Raw genomic sequence first — 16,562 nt, 5'->3', positions numbered from 1 at the left:
ATTCGGTGCTACCGGGAAGCCTGTTTTGAGGGGCGGCGCAGAATTTTAGAACACCACAATCATAGAACAATATAATACGCAAAAAGTATATCTGGCTGGAAACAGGCAGTACGTAGAACAGCTACATTCGTCATAGTGGCGCGCCTGCACAAAACAGCTGGCATAGCCCTTGCACATGTCCAGTTTACGCATGTGAAAGTCTGCCAAGACTGTGTGAGGGGTTTTTAAGAGTGGATTCATATATAAAGAAAACATAACGAAGTTATTGTCATCTAAATTTCAAAGGAAAGCACAGACAAATATAAAACACCCAGCAAATTCTGAGGTATTTTATAATCCACGTAAAATAAAACAGTGATCTACAATGAGCTGCCAGATCACTTGTGTTGGATGGGTAAAGCAAGGAGTTGCTAAAGAAACACCTGACAAGGTACGTTTTATTGCTGTAACTATTATAATACACACGCCCAGCTAATATTGTTGTGTTAAATTGTGTAGTATATATATATATACACTATATACGCCATGCCCGACACATCATAAATAATATACTGCAGTCTGCGTTAAAATGTTTTACTTATCAGTGTATATTCTGTAATATAAAGCCAATTGGATAAACTCTCTTTTTTTAACAGGTTGAACTAAGTAAAGATGAACTACAGCGTCTCATCAGTGAAGCGAAAGAACACATGGAGTAAGATAAGCTTTTAAAACTACATAAAACCTTTTCTGAATTTCCTGACATGCCTTATTTAATTTCCCTACGCTGTTCTCAGTCGAGAACAGCTCGTTTTATACAGTACCTTTTCTGTTATGACTAAGGAGTTTAGTTTTTGAATATTATTTTTGATGGCCACACATTAACACCACAGTGTAGTGTCTTGTTCAGTTAAAAGTATACTGTGATTCCTAGTTGATGTTTTGCTTGCTACACTCTCCGGTAGGTTAGCAGCATGTGCACTCAAACCTGATTACAATCCAATCTGTTTGTTCCTCAAAGGCAGTTTGGACTAGTTTAGAGACACAAACGTTCAAACCGCACCTCTTGAAACTTGTTTGCCACTATGCCATGTGACATACCATACTCTATCTACTTGCAGCAGATTAACAATTGCTGTCCTAGCTCTGATAACAAAACATACATTTTAAAGGGGATTGTGTTTTTGATATATTAAACATTTTATGACGACATTATAAATGTAGGATAAGGTCATTTTAGCACATTATATTACCAGTAAGGCAGTATAGACCATTATAACCATGTATTGCATTTTTCTTTGCAAGACAGGAGATATGTAGGGAATCATTGAAAATGTCAATGTGTTTCTTGTTTTCAGAGATGAAACTGAAGATGGTGAAGTGTTAGATGATGATGACGATGACGGGGTCGCCAGTGCACAAGAACTGAGTGATGAGACAGGGGCTCCACAGGAACAAGATGAGACTGATCATGAGAAACTGGATAAAGACGAACTAGCAGAATATGGGCTTGATAAATATGATGAGGAAGACACAGGTTAGTTTGATTCTTTTTAAAAAGAAAAATGTATTTCTTATAGAAATGCTGCCTTTTATATCCTAATATTCCTGCAGTGAAATAAACAGTCCCAGATAATCTAAAGGTGCAATTTTCATCCTTTTCTTTTTTATTAGACACAACAAATCTAGGAGACAGCCTGGCAGGCCTCACAGTCTATGGAAATAATGAAGAGGACCCTTATGTTACCATTAAGGATACTGTAAGTATGGGTGATGTTTAACATAAATAAATTCCACCTTGAATTCCTTAAAGTAACTGTTAATTGTGTTGTGCAGGAACTTTAGAAATTGTTTATTTTTTGGATGCTGTAAATGCTGCTGAGAGCCTTTTTAGATGAGACGCTGAATTGCTAAGTGTATGCAGACCATGTGACCAGTAACTGTGGGTTTTATATCTTGTGGATTTTTGAACCGCTGCTTTTATCTTTTTAAAGGATCAGTATGAGCGGGAGGATTTTCAGATTAAATCAAATGACAACCTGGTTGTTACAGGCAGAGCTGAGAAGGATTGCTGTAATTTGGAGATACATGGTTAGTTTGCCCTGCTGTTCTTGTGTTCGTGTAAAAGTGAACTCTTGAAATGTAACTTTCCTTTTACCTAAGAGTGTTGTAGCAAATGTACATCCAAATAATGAAGAGACACATATTCAATTGTGATTAAACATGCTATAGACATTCTTTATTGATTGTGCCTGTCATTTAAGTCTAGAAAACCGCTTGTCCAGTTGTGATGGAAAATCTTCAAATGTCATTCATATTTACTCCTCCCCTTTCTAACTGGTTTATTCTTTTTGCCACAAGTGTATGAGAATCTGGAGGAATCTCTCTGAGATGGCAATAAGACTCCTATTGCAGAGCAGTTTCATCCATTCCAGGTTTTACTACATTAGCCTCTGTGTATAGATAACATGCTCAGGTGTGTCTTCTAAACTCATAATAAAACCAATAATGGATTAAACTGCTATGCAATAGGAGTGTTATTTCCATCCCTGCTTTTTATATGTTAAATGTGTGTTTTTGTGTGGCTATTTCAATATATTGATAGCTCTTGTATTTGCAGCCGAAATGGGGGGTGTACAGTAAGTCATAGACACGCTTCTTTAAACTCAAACATTAATAGCAAAACAGTTTTTTGTATTTATAAATATTAGGAAGAAAGTAATTATATATTTTAATCGAGATACAGTGTCCCTTCAATTTGATTATGGGTGGTATTGTCTGTATGTATAGTAAAGTTTACAGTATGCCAGGGTTATAATTTAATCCTAATAAGTGCACCTTTGTGTAACTGTGTGCCATGAGAATCAACATGCTTTTAATGGAGTAAACCAAGTTTCTTGTTGTTTTTCTCTATAGTGTACAATAATGAAGAGGACTCCTTTTATGTGCATCATGACATTCTCTTGCCTGCATACCCCTTGTGTGTAGAGTGGCTGAACTTTGACCCTAACCCCCAAGAAGGAACAGGTAATTGAATCTGCAAAAAAGATGTTGCAGTGGCCCATGCTCTTATTGGCAATGGTGAGGAGCATTAAATTACAATAATGTATTCCCTTGTAGTTTTGGATTATTTCCTACAATGTGTTTCTTTCCTCCAACTCATTCAGGAAATTATGCTGCTGTTGGTAACATGACCCCAGTGATAGACGTGTGGGACTTGGATGTGGTGGATTGTCTTGAGCCGGTCTTCTCTCTTGGCAGTAAAAAAATAACAAAGAAGAAAAAGAAGAGCAAGAAGGTGGGATACTCCAGTAGCTTGAGAAATTATTGGTACAAAGTTGTGGTGAAATCTTCTGCAAAATCATTAGAAACCTGGACCAGTGCCCATGGTGAAAGTGTGAATTCTGGGTCGTCTTTTAGGATTGTTGCCAGGGTGGAAAACAGCAGGAAGTATACAGGTTGTAGGCTTTGATAGACAAATTCTTCAGCCCTGTCTCTCTCTAAATTAGTGAACCTGATGGATGTTAGTTACTGGGGGCATTGACAGCTCCATACTAACTCTGAAACGGGTTGTAAATACTGTGTTTTCTATTTCAGGGTGCTGCTGCAGAGAGTGCAGTCGAAGGACATTCAGATGCTGTGCTGGATCTGTCATGGAACAAACTGGTTAGGTAAGAATGAGGGTAGACTGCTGTAGTATCTTGTTTTTATATACTGTATTTTAATTGAATATCTGTTTTGAGGTTTGTTTTCTGTGAGATTCTAAAGAATAATTTTTATTCTAATAATAAAAATTAAAAAAATTAAAAAAAAAATTAAAAAAATTAATAATGTAATTGTATGTCAAAATAATGTGGTATATTGTAAGTCGCCCTGGATAAGGGCGTCTGCTAAGAAATAAATAATAATAATAATAATAATAATAATAATAATAAATGGCTTGCATCCCAGATGTCAACAATGCTGTCGGCCTACACCTCAGTTTTATAAATTGAAGAATGACTGTATGATATTGAGAGGGATACAGTATTGCATGTCAGTGTGTGTGAGATGGGTGATACATTTCACATATTGGTGTCTACTGGACATAGATGCCCTGCAGTCAGTGTTTTTATGGCACTGCAAAGTATTTGAGAACCTATTCAGGCTTTTTCTTTTTTTGTTCTTCCTTAGGAATGTTTTGGCCAGTGCATCTGCTGACAACACAGTAATTCTGTGGGACATGGCACAGGGCAAGCCAGCCTCAACTCTCACATTACACACAGACAAGGTAAGGTGGAACTGTATCTTAAACAAGGGCTATGAAAAAAACATACCATTGATTTGCCTGGTAAATGCTCAGAAGGCTAAGGGGCAGTTCAGGATTTTCTATGGGATTATACTATAAAGTAGATGGAAGGTGTCCAGCACAGTGGATTGTGTAGGGCAGCAGTGTGGAGTAGTGGTTAGAGCTCTGGACTCTTGACTGGAGGTTTGTGGGTTCAATCCCCAGTGGGGGACACTGCTGTTGTATCCTTGAGCAAGGTACTTTACCTAGATTGCTCCAGTAAAAACCCAACTGTATAAATGGGTAATTGTATATAAAATAATGTAGTATCTGTATAATGTGAAATAATGTGTAATGTGATATCTTGTAACAATTGTAAGTCGCTCTGGATAAGGGCATCTGCTAAGAAATAAATAATAATAATAATAATAATAATCTACTTGTAAGGTATGATACAAAAATTCACATGGATTCAGTAAAACACACCCATATCACTGCAATCTTCTGTTGAACAAATTACTTAAAGGAATGTAATAGGGTTATGTGTATATGTATATGAATAGTAAGCAATACTAAGCGTGTATACTAAGCTTGACCGGTGTAGATAATGAGCTGGTGTCATGAGGCTCAAAAACAAGGGCTTTGAGAAGCTCCAAAATGAAATCTGAGTCTCTCTGACTTAATGTATCAATGTGTAGCTACTTTATTCAGGAAAATACTCCAGGCAACTTTATTTTACAGGCTGTAAACATCTCTGGTGGTCTACTTAAGACAGTTAAGTCAAAACAAGTGTTAAGCTAAAATCAAATAGGTTTATGGTGTACAGTAGTAAATGTATGCAACGGTGCAATGAAGAAACTGAAAAAACTTGGTTGCAGGGGGTAAGAAACTACAACTGCACATGTCTAGTAGCCACTTTTTATACTAACTTCATTACAGAAAATCCACCTTTAGTGAGACTTGCGGAAAGACAGTCCTGGAGGAAAAATATAGTAGGATTTTCTTTTTTCATTTCAAAAGCAAGGAACGATCTTTCTGGTTGGCAAAACACAACCAACTTATCCAATTCTGAGTCTCCTTGAAATGGTTTGTCTCATCGTGTTCAATAGCTTCTTTGTTCAGACGGAACACTTCTAACTTGATGTTAAGCAGGTGTTAAATACCTGCAATAAGGCAATTGATAGTGCAAATTTACCATAGCTCACAACAGTGAATTATTCAAATACCACCGCATCCAACAGACACAACTTTACTCTGGAAACGTGATCTCACTGTATATTTAACTTTGAAAACCAATATGTCCTTTAGGCTACCTTTACAAATACAAAACAAATAAAACACACTAGCTACACCCTCCCCCACTGTTATTATTTGCCCACTTCTTCAGTTTAATTGCCTTCTGATTCTTTCACCTGTTCTGCTACTGTTCTCAAATATGAACTACTGCTAAATATAACGCAAAATACATTTTTATAAAGCTTAGCGACCTGTGAATTGTTTGGTGGATCAAAATAAAAATTATAAAAACTGAAGGTACCTCTACCTCGTGGGTCGTACCGGCTGCTGACTTCAGAAAAGCACAAGAATTCATACCTATAGCCAATGGAGATTCAGAACAGCACGCACATGACTAACATAAGAGCACTATCGCCATGGCAATGGGCTGGCAGAGAGGAAGAATATCTTGCAAACGCTTTACAAACATTCAAGCAGTGCAGCATCCAAACAAAGGAACAGGTAGTGCATGCATTTATACTCGGAATAACCTGCTTTTTGCATTAACTGATTCTAACTTTATTCATTATTTGTTTATCATTAAGTGATAGCAACGCATTGGAGTATTCTTTTGGAGCATGTCTGTATATAAAACAGAAATTAGCAAATGTTATTGATTAATCATTCTTTTAAATGCCAGATTATATGCATATTTGTTTAGAACCAGGTAGCAACATCATGAGGACCACCCAAATAGTCATTCACGGTTACACCACCACATAAAAAAACATTCGTTTTTTACCCAGTACATCATTTATTATGTGGTACTTTACAGTTGAATTTTTTTTTTCATTTATTTATTTAAAACACAATTTAATAAACAGACTTCTGAAGATATATATATTTTTAGTTTTAAAAAGTTGTCAAGAATACATGATATTCAAGAATACAGGAAGGCTGTGTGGTCCAGTGGTTAAAGAAAAGGGCTTGTAACCAGGAGGTCCCCGGTTCAAATCCCACCTCAGCCACTGACTCATTGTGTGATCCTGAGCAAGTCACTTAACCTCCTTGTGCTCCGTCTTTCAGGTGAGACGCATTTGTAAGTGACTCTGCAGCTGATGCATAGTTCACACACCTTAGTCTCTGTAAGTCGCCTTGGATAAAGGCGTCTGTTAAATAAACAAATAATAATTATATGATGTGATCATTTCTTTTGGTTGAAATGGTGTAACAATGAAAATTTCTCTGAAATTTGAAGCTTGGTTCCTGGTTAAACTATTTATTTGACTGTACTTTTTTTTTAACTCGATTGTTGTTTTTTTTTTAATATAGTTTAATGTGAATAAAGTACATAGGAAGCACCGTCCGCCAGCATGTTGACTAAGGATTCAGTAGCATGCACTAATCAGCCAACTTTCCACAATTGGCATTAAGGCCAAAGATTATTTAAAAACCTCTTTACAAAGCATTATTATTAGAGTTCAGACAACTTGGGCAATATATAACACAGAATTGTATACGTTTACAGCAATTGTCTGGAACATAATGGTTGCAATACATATTAAACAGTGTTCCAGTATATAGGCTACATAGAGTATAAGAATAAGGTTATAATATGAGAGAGTTCCAGAAAGTGGCCTATGTGTTTTAGAATAGAACACATCTTAAAAATGAGTTCTAGCATGTTGCTTGTGAGTATCAAACAGACTGTTGTCAGGATAGACCAGGAATCCAGTAAAGGTGATATACTTGCCATAGTTGCTGTAAAGGGCAAAGCGTCCATGCTGCTGACTGTAGAGCCAAACTATGTCACCCTGCTGGAGGGAGAGCATCAGACTTTGGCTCTGCATCTCCCTGCGCTTGGAGTCATCCTCATCAAAGATCATGGCCTGCACCTCTCTGGAGTTCTTCATAAGCTTCACAGAAACGGCCCGCAATGGGTGCTTGCCTACGTTGAAGGAGAAGTAGTAGGCACCAGGGAAACGGCAGGTGAAAATCCCAGACGACATGTTGAAGTGACCTCCAATGTTAACGTACTCCAGGTCGAAGGAGATTGCGGCACTGTGCTCTCTGCTGGTGTCCTCTCCAAGAAGCGAGTTTGTCCTGGCCACAGAGAATGCAGATTGAGGGACTTCCTCCTTCCCTCTGTTTGATGGTAGAGTATTCGGGGATTCTACAACTGAACGATGGTGGCAGTGACACCCTGAGTGATAATGGTCTTGCGAGGTCTGGGAAATCACATGGTTGCTTAGGTAAAGATCAGAGGTGTCTGGGTAAATAAGGTAGCCAGTAAATGTAGTATAGGGCCCCATGTTGCTGTATAAGGCATACCTGGGGTTGTTGTGCAGAAGAAGCTCCACTGTGTCCATGGCCTTCAATCTGAGCATGATGCTTTGGCTTTGCACCTTGCGGTTTTTGTGGCGGTGCTCATCATACACAATGGCCTGAACCTCCTGCCCGTTTTTGACCAGCATGACTGAGAGCAGCTTTTTGGGGTACTTTCCCACTGTAAAAGCGAAGTAGTAAGCCCCAGGGACCCTGCAGCGGAACCTTCCTGAGTCCGGATTAAAGTCATCCCCAATGTTAACCAACAGCTTGTCGAAGGTGACATATTTCTGGGGCCCTCCCAACATGCTGCTTGTCCTGGCAGCTGAGAAAGCAGATTGAAAACGGAGGTTTGGGTCTGTTCGGATAGGTGTGCATGTGGCTTGATAAAGTAGGAAGCAGGTTAAAGAAACCCCCACTTGGACTACACTTTTTAAAACCATTTTACCTGTGAAAAGATAAAGATAAATAGTTTTTTTTTTTAGCTTCTGTTTTGCACTTCAGTATTTTTTCCTAAATATCATTGCATCACAACATATATCTATTGATTTTTACATGTGTACATGATTATGTATGAAGTATTTTTGGGGGGGGGGGGGGGGCGGGGGGTTGGTAGAAAGCTAAAGCTTTTATTTGACAGAGTTTATGATTACTGTCATCCCTCCATTTTATATATTTTGTAATCTTAGTGGATTTACTTTACTTTAACCCTGGCTAGTTACTGCCTTTGTTACTGGTGGCTTTTCTGGGGTCTGTGGATTCTAAGCACAGTCGCCAGTATGTTTCTGCATGACAAACCAGTACAAGAGGAATATCAGGAAGTCTGATTTGAGCTCTGTCAAAACAATACGAGTCATCAAAAGGTACGGCTGAGTGGAAGCAACAGATGCTTTGATACGGCTGGTATTGTCTCTTCTAACTGTGCACTGGGAGAATGTGATAGATTGCACACTGGTTCATCTGTTCCAGTGTGCTAGAACAATAGCACATTTCAGAAAGGGGGGATCTCAGGCATAGTCTTTAAGCACAGACCTCCAATCAGCGTAGTTGGTAGACTAAGGCTTACATATTGGGTGACTGGGACCGTTCACAGGATGCTAAGTGGTGCAGACGGTCAGCTACATGATGATTATATTTCCTCTGGTAATAATATAGCACCCCCAGTGCATTTTTCCCACTGCTGAAAAAGAGCTGTTTGTAAATGCAGATGTTGCCCTAGAAGTGTTTTGCTTTGTAGTTACCATAATAGTGCCTGTTACCATCTTGTAAATGCTGGTTAATATCACCATAATAATAACCGTAATGATTACATGAGTCACTTAAAATAACGTTATACTTAGTACTTCTGTTTTTCAGTGTTTATTCTCTTTGTGTGTTGTGTTTTTTTTTTTTTTTTGGTAATGCCCAAAGCACTCTTTTGGAGTTTGGAGGTGTTGAGGAATCCCGATAACTGCTCTAAATGGGAATGATGGGAATTGGGGTGTATGTTGTACCTCTTTTGCAACAAGGTGTGGTAAACGGCACCATCAACAGGAGAAAATAAACACAGAAAATGTAATAGTCTTTGGTTTATTTATGTATTGCTATTACTGGGTGCATTAGACAGTACAGTATGTTCTGTGTGATCCTAAGAATTTGAAGAATGTGTTGTGTAAAAGACTTGAATCCATTCACCAGGTTCCAAATCCTTTACTGTAAACTTGCATAGTGGTTTTTTAGGATGTCTTTTATTGACCCAAACCAAAATTAGAAGTTTTCTTATTGGATCAGAGTGTCGTACATTTTTCTTAAGGTTCCCATCATTTCCAGGCTTTCCTGTGTCTGTTTACTTGACCCAGGAGATATCTTGGTATTTCAGAGTTATCATCAGTTATTGATGTTGGTGTTACAGGAAAGATTTATGAAAGCTTATGCCCTTACAGATAAAAGTACTTTTAAGTAACGTGAACAAACTATTGACAAAATGGTCTGCTCTGACGAAGAGGACACAAGGGTTTATCTGCAGAGGAATATAAACTGTGTTAAACTGAACATGACTGTTGGAGACTGCTACATTGCTTTGTTAATCCATTTCTCATACTGATTTTTTATTATTATTATTATTATTATTATTATTATTATTAATTTCTTAGTAGACGCCCTTATCCAGGGCGACTTACAATTGTTACAAGATATCACATTATACATTATTACATTATTTCACATTATACAGTTATCACATTATTTTTACATACAATTGCCCATTTATACAGTTGGGTTTTTACTGGAGCAATCTAGGTAAAGTACCTTGCTCAAGGGTACAACAGCAGTGTCCCCCACTGGGGATTGAACCCACAACCCTCCGGTCAAGAGTCCAGTGCCCTAACCACTACTCCACACTGCAGACTCCACATAGTCTGCCAGCCTCTGAGATTTAATCGCAACAGAAGCAAAAATGTGAATGTCTGCATTGTTACTACAAACAAATAAAACTGAAACCTAGATAGTGGTGGAAAATCAAGATAACCTAGAAATACTTAAAATATGTAGGTATTGTTGGAAGCTATGAAAATAGTACATTATAATTAATTATCAGAACAATGTGCCAGTATCAGGAGTACTAAAAAGGTTAGGTTTTCAGTATATCTTTGTATATGATGAATATATTGCTTACAATTTTACTTGGCAGCCTTAGCACCATCAGATTGATGCAGTCCTTTATTTATATTTTTTTGTAAGTGTCATGCCATACTGTAATACTGCAGATAGAAATGTGGATATAAAAAATAGAGTTAAGTAGATCCCTACCTGCTGTAATGAAGTAACGTGGAGCAGATGTTGCAGGTTTCCCCCAGGCAAGTGAGCTCTCAGGTCAGTTTGATGACTGGTGGAAGCAGAGCCCTCTCAGCCTCCCAGCATGCTATAATCACAACCTTTGCTCCATAGATGAGTCGAGCTTCATTAGCCTGTGTTGATATGACTGGGAGCTGAACAATAAGAAACTTCAGAAGCGGAGGAGGAGCTACCAAATTATACCCTCCAAGCCCTTTTACCCCTTCAAAGTGGCCCATGCATCCGTCTGTATATCATATGCATATATCGTATATCGTATATGCAGCTACAATAAGGAGGCATTAAAAAAAAAAAAAAAAAAAAAAGGTTAGCCTGCCAATAGAGCAGGTAGTTCATTGTTAGAGCTGAATGTGACACCTAATGAATTTTATTTATACAAAGAAGGATTGGTAATGTGAATCTACCCAGTCTGCTCAACACTTATCCATAGTTCTGTCATGTTAACATACATATTGACTTTTTTTTCAGGTTCAAGCTTTGAAATTTCATCCATTTGAAGCACAGTCACTAATTTCTGGATCTTTTGACAAGTAAGCAACATTTAAGCATCAAGTGCAATATACTGAAGACCTAACATTTTCTTGCGGGTGGTTAGCATGCCACTGAAGGATCTCGATTTTTTATTTTTTTTATTTTTTACCCTTTTTCCAGGTCTGCGATTCTTTACGATTGTAGAAGTCCACAAGACAACCACCGGATATGGAGGTTTAGTGGTCAGGTTGAGCGAGTTATCTGGAACCATTTCTCTCCATGGCATTTCTTGGTAAGCTTGTTAAGCACTGGAACTTTCTTTCCATTTTATTCAAACAGTATTGTGTTTGCTTAGGTACAACTACAATGCTGGTACTGGACTATGCCAGCCAAGTGTCTTTCTGTGTGTTTGTTCTACTCTGATTTCAATTAATCAAACTGGCAATATACCTTTTAAACAGACACTTGTTATTGGCAGAGTTGTAACAAGTCGCCAAAATTGGGACTCGAGTCGAGTCATTGGGGAGTAAAGACTCGAGTCAAGTCTTTGACATGCCAAGCTCGAGTCGAGTCACTAAACTGCTCAAGTCGAGTCACTAAACTGCTTGAGTCATTAGTTTTGACAGTTCAAGATATCTTGATTTAATCAGATTAGTTTTACAGGAGATTAGCAATCTATGCAAATGAAAGGAAATTTGGTGGCATTTAATTTCATGTTGAGGTATTAATTCAAGGTTTTAATACACAGGAGACAAATAGAAAAATAAAGAAACTGAGGCAAAATTGTATATAATTCAGTTCTATATAATTCACAGGTAACAGAATCTGTACTACATATCACTCCTGTTAGTGTAAGCTGAGCTATGGAGTGTCTTTTTCCATTAAATGTCAACTAGACATTTTTAAGTAACAGATACTGTTTACAAAAGCACAAAACATAATAAAAAGGTGTCTGTTGGAGTCCTAATGGCAGAACTAAACATAATACTGCACTGAAAAAAAGTACAAAAACAAATACATATTTTAAACTTTCTCCCAGGTTACATCTTACTTAAATATACATTTACATCAAACTTTAAGTTAAAATTTGATGTATATGTATGTTAAAGTATTAGACGTGACCGGAAAGAAAAAAAAAACGAAAGAAAAAAAACACATTTTAAGCCTTAGTTAAAGTCTTTAACTAAGACTTTAAACCTAAACCTCTAGTTTCACAGACCCTGATTAGCACTGACCTTGGACTACATAATATTAGTTTATGTAAACTTCCAAATGTTTGTTGTTTTTATTAGTTTGCATTAGCTTAACAAATGTGCTGTAAACAATGTTTTATTCAGAATTGGATTTAAAGGGAAATTTAAAAAATAGCTACAAAGCACCTACTCCCTTAAGAGATATGGTGTCCATAAATAAACAGATAAAATACATACAACCTTACATACATACATACATTAAATAAAAGGAGAATAGTGAGCACCATATACTTCCCAAATGATTTACTTTTCAAGCTTTTGCTAGGCAAAATTTTAGAAATGTTTTCCATACATTCATTACCTTTATTTGTGTGCTAACAAAACCTGAAAAATAACTCCTTATCAATGCTTTTTCTGGCATGTTGTTTAATTTGCCCTGGCATTTATTTATTTATTTATTTATTTATTTATTTATTTATTTAAATATCAAATATCGACTACCTTCACATTTTGGAAAAATACTGCTGTTTTTAATTAATTCAGATTCTCATTTTAGCCATTTGAAAAAAAACTAAAAACCTACCGGTATAAATTAGTGGCAGTTACTGGTGCTATGTTTTGAATGAAGTTTATTCATATTGTCGCTTACAGTGCTGGCAGGATGCAGCCTGCTTATTTCTCTCCCGGTCGACTGTACAGTTATTAAAAGTGAACCACCACAGGTACTTTTAGTGTGCTCTCCATGTTGTTGTTTTGTTTTTTTTGTGTCTGTGACAAAACTCAGAAGTCACTATTTTCCTCAGGATTTTCTGTGATCAGTGATCAGAAATCTGTCTCTGCTTCCCGCCTACACATTTTGATTCCCGGGCTCCCTGCTGCTTGTGACGTTATGATCACAGAATGGTGCTATAGGGTTGAAAGGTGTTTTCTATTTCCTTAGCAATGGTCTTAACAACCATGGCAAGAACCTGTTTATGTGCAAAATGACAAGATGACTGTGTGTGTTGAAAATGAAATAAGTTTCGAGTCTTTGCTTGAGTCGAGTCACGAATAATTACGACTTGTTTCCGAGTCGAGTCATTACAACTCTGGTAACTGGATGTAGACACAGAATACCTGAATGGGTTTCCATTCACATTCTGTCATTTCAAGGCATATGCTGTAACCCTCAAGCTCTGTTGTAAAATAAAATTTAAACATCTTTAGAAAAGAAAATTTAAATACCAAAAGAGGACCATTCATATATAGATATAGATAATGGGATAGGCAAACCCAGGCATACCTCCTACTTGCAATGACCACTTCAGGTCTTAAAGCTTTGGCCCATAAACAGGGCTTGTTGCTGCTGTTTGCAAGTTACTGTTATATAGAGAAGCCTATACTGTATGTTGCAATTGGTTCTAATGGAAGACAAAGGCTTTTGACACACAGAGATAAGAAGAAAACGTTGGCTTTTAAAACTCCAAACCAAGAACTGGTAACAAAGCTAATGGTAATGGTTAACCCGTTAACTTAAACTTAACCATTTTAATTAAATCATTGCTGTTGTTAAATTATCTTTCAGGCCAGCACAGAAGATGGTTTTGTGTATTGTTTAGATGCACGGTCAGATAAGCCGGTCTTTACACTCAAAGCTCATGACGGTGAAGTATCAGGTATGCTTATTTGTCATTTCTGGCAGATTTAAAACTACTTGTATAAAACCCCTCATGGTAAACAAAGCAGTTAATTCTTCCTTTGAAAATGAAAATAGTTCTGAAGATTATTCTATGAATCATTGAAAACGTTTATAGCCAGACAATGAGACGAGGCAAGACAGTTTTCACTAATTGTGCATTCCACGGAGTCATAAAGCTGTCTCAGTTTCTTCTATATAAAATGGATTAATGTAATAAAGATCATGTTTTCTTGTCTGTTCAATATATTATTCATATAAACAATCAAACCTTACCAACTTAAGCAAAAATTAGGTATGCAGCATGGGTTTACACTGCTTCTATAAATCAGGCACTAGTGTATCTTAAGTACAGTTCAGTTTAGCACTGTTAAACAGCACTGTGCTTTTGTTGTTCTTTTTACAGGATTAGACCTGAGTAGTCAGATAAAGGGGTGCCTAGTCACATCCTCTTCAGATAAGCATGTGAAAATCTGGGATATTCTTGGAAACAAGCCTAGTCTCATCCACTCCAGAGATATGAAAATGGTGAGTCACACTGATCTTCGCATGCACATTGTATTTCAATATACTGCACTGTTTAATGTTATTTTAAAGATTGTAATTGTCCTTCCTTTACAATTAATGTATTGCCTCCTATTGGCATCAGCATCATAAGTGTTGGCCTCACATTTTGTTTTTAAATAACGCTATGGAAGGATTACTTTCAATTTAGCTGCAGTCTGACCTACTATCACAAGATGGAATTCGGTTCCAGGAAGCAACATCTTAAACCTAAAGTTAGAGGGGGTTCTGGAACTTAATAAAACAAGCAAAGAACAAAAAAGATCTTCCACTCAATGATAAATGGACACTTATTTATTAGATTTTAGTATCTCTCATATCAACAGATGGGTATATCTTAAGCATTGGAAAAGACTTTCAGTCGAAACCTTTGTCATAGAATTTAAGTTTCTTTTAGAATTTCTAAATTCAGCCCTATTGAGTGATTTAATATTGATGGATGATATATCCAATCTGAATTCAGTTAAAAGTGAAGATTAGTTTGACACATACACTCTCTATTGAAATTGCTTTGTTCATTTCATCCACAGGGAGTACTGTTCTGTGCCTCTTGCTGTCCAGACCTACCCTTTGTCTATGCGTTTGGTGGGCAAAAGGAAGGATTACGCGTTTGGGATATTAGTGATGTAGCTGCAGGTATGGTATATAATAAGACTGTACGTGCCATTGTTCATACAGGAAACAAACCTCTTTTAATGTTCTGTGGTAAGGCTGCCATGTGTAAACCAGCTGCAATAACATGAACAGCAGCATCTTAATGGCGAGCTGGGAAATAAAACCATTTATTCAACCATTAGGATTTAAGCAGTGCTTCACATCTAGTGCTCAGCTGTAGTTAATTCATATTTTCAGGAGGAGGGGAAAAATGTAAGAAAAATGTGTGCATGTGCCTATGGTAGGGTACACAACATTTAGAGAATCACATGGTTAATTTAAATAGAACGCAATGTTAAGCACACAACTAATTTGTTGGGAGATCTAAACATAATGAGTATAGAATATGTCTTGCCCATATTTTGCTGGAATGGTAACATTATTTTGCTTCTCTTTGCAGTGAATGCAACATTTGGAAGTCGAGAACGGTTAGTGGTTGGCACACCACCGGAGGCAACAGGCAGTAGCACACAAGCCACCAGCAGTACTGAGAATGCAATGGAGTCATAGCTTGCCATACAAGTCAGAACTATGAAGACAGATGGTGTATATAAAAAAAAAAAGAAAAAAAGAAAGCAAAATGGATCCAAGGTTAAAACATTAAAGCTGCCACTGGATATAGCATTGCTATAAAAACAGCTACAGTTCACCAGTTAGTACTGTCCATGCTACAGGATTTGATTTGACTTTGACAAAATAAACAGTAGAATGCAACCAAAGACAGACTATAATAATAATGTTATACTGTAATTAGAGATTGTTTTTGAAGAATTTCATAGAAAAGAACTGTAAAGTCCAGACCATGTAGCTAATATCGCACACCAACTATTTTATAATGCAGTTATTTCCATTACTGGGTGCTACCTCCAGGATCAGTTTCCCAAACACCCCAACATTGATCACAGTTAATGAAAATAGAAGTGCAAAACCAAAGAACAAAGCTGAAACATTGCTTCATCTTTTAACTTAGTTCATTTTAAATAATAAGAATTGAAATGTGATCTACGAACGATTATTATGGTGTTGCACCTCTATCTTCCTTAATAGAAAAGAACTGTGACATACTGGAAAATATGTCCCCATCCCAATCAGTGTTTTTTTTTTTTCATATTTGGCTGCCTAATATGGAACTGGCAGAAAGTGTTTAATTCCAGAGACACATTACAACTTTCCCCCTATCAACTCTATTTTGCAGTAGATGCTACAGAATCGTCATCCTGGCTGTTTTCTTTTTCACTGTTTTAATTAGGGCAGATTTTATCGGGTAAAAGCTCCTGAGTTATACATATATTTATATGGTATGGAAGATGCTGTAAGTTTTGTCTCTGTTAAACTAGTAAAACATGTTCCCACAAAGAATATAAATAATAAAATCTGTCACCCTGAA

At 37.0% G+C, this 16,562-nt stretch overlaps 2 protein-coding genes across 2 annotated transcripts; one reads left to right on the top strand and one right to left on the bottom strand.

Annotated features, from left to right (window-relative positions):
• On the top strand, window positions 1–16,562 carry pwp1 (PWP1 homolog, endonuclein). Its single transcript, XM_034032437.3, has 15 exons — window positions 1–430; window positions 636–694; window positions 1,338–1,516; window positions 1,654–1,739; window positions 1,974–2,070; window positions 2,896–3,006; window positions 3,147–3,277; window positions 3,577–3,650; window positions 4,153–4,249; window positions 11,087–11,148; window positions 11,270–11,381; window positions 13,847–13,937; window positions 14,364–14,485; window positions 15,052–15,157; window positions 15,576–16,562. Exons 1-15 carry the CDS (start codon window positions 365–367, stop codon window positions 15,683–15,685), a joined length of 1,503 nt encoding a protein of 500 aa, XP_033888328.2. The 5' UTR covers window positions 1–364; the 3' UTR covers window positions 15,686–16,562.
• On the bottom strand, window positions 6,292–10,708 carry c1qtnf13 (C1q and TNF related 13). Its single transcript, XM_058986179.1, has 2 exons — window positions 10,574–10,708; window positions 6,292–8,234 (listed from the first exon to the last, which is right to left on the bottom strand). Exon 2 carries the CDS (start codon window positions 8,227–8,229, stop codon window positions 7,126–7,128), a length of 1,104 nt encoding a protein of 367 aa, XP_058842162.1. The 5' UTR covers window positions 8,230–8,234; window positions 10,574–10,708; the 3' UTR covers window positions 6,292–7,125.

This window comes from Acipenser ruthenus, chromosome 14 (genome assembly GCF_902713425.1).
Source record: "Acipenser ruthenus chromosome 14, fAciRut3.2 maternal haplotype, whole genome shotgun sequence".
In the NCBI taxonomy this organism is placed as follows: domain Eukaryota; kingdom Metazoa; phylum Chordata; class Actinopteri; order Acipenseriformes; family Acipenseridae; genus Acipenser; species Acipenser ruthenus.
Note: the sequence above shows the minus strand (reverse complement) of the source record. Positions and strands in the feature narration are given on the sequence as shown.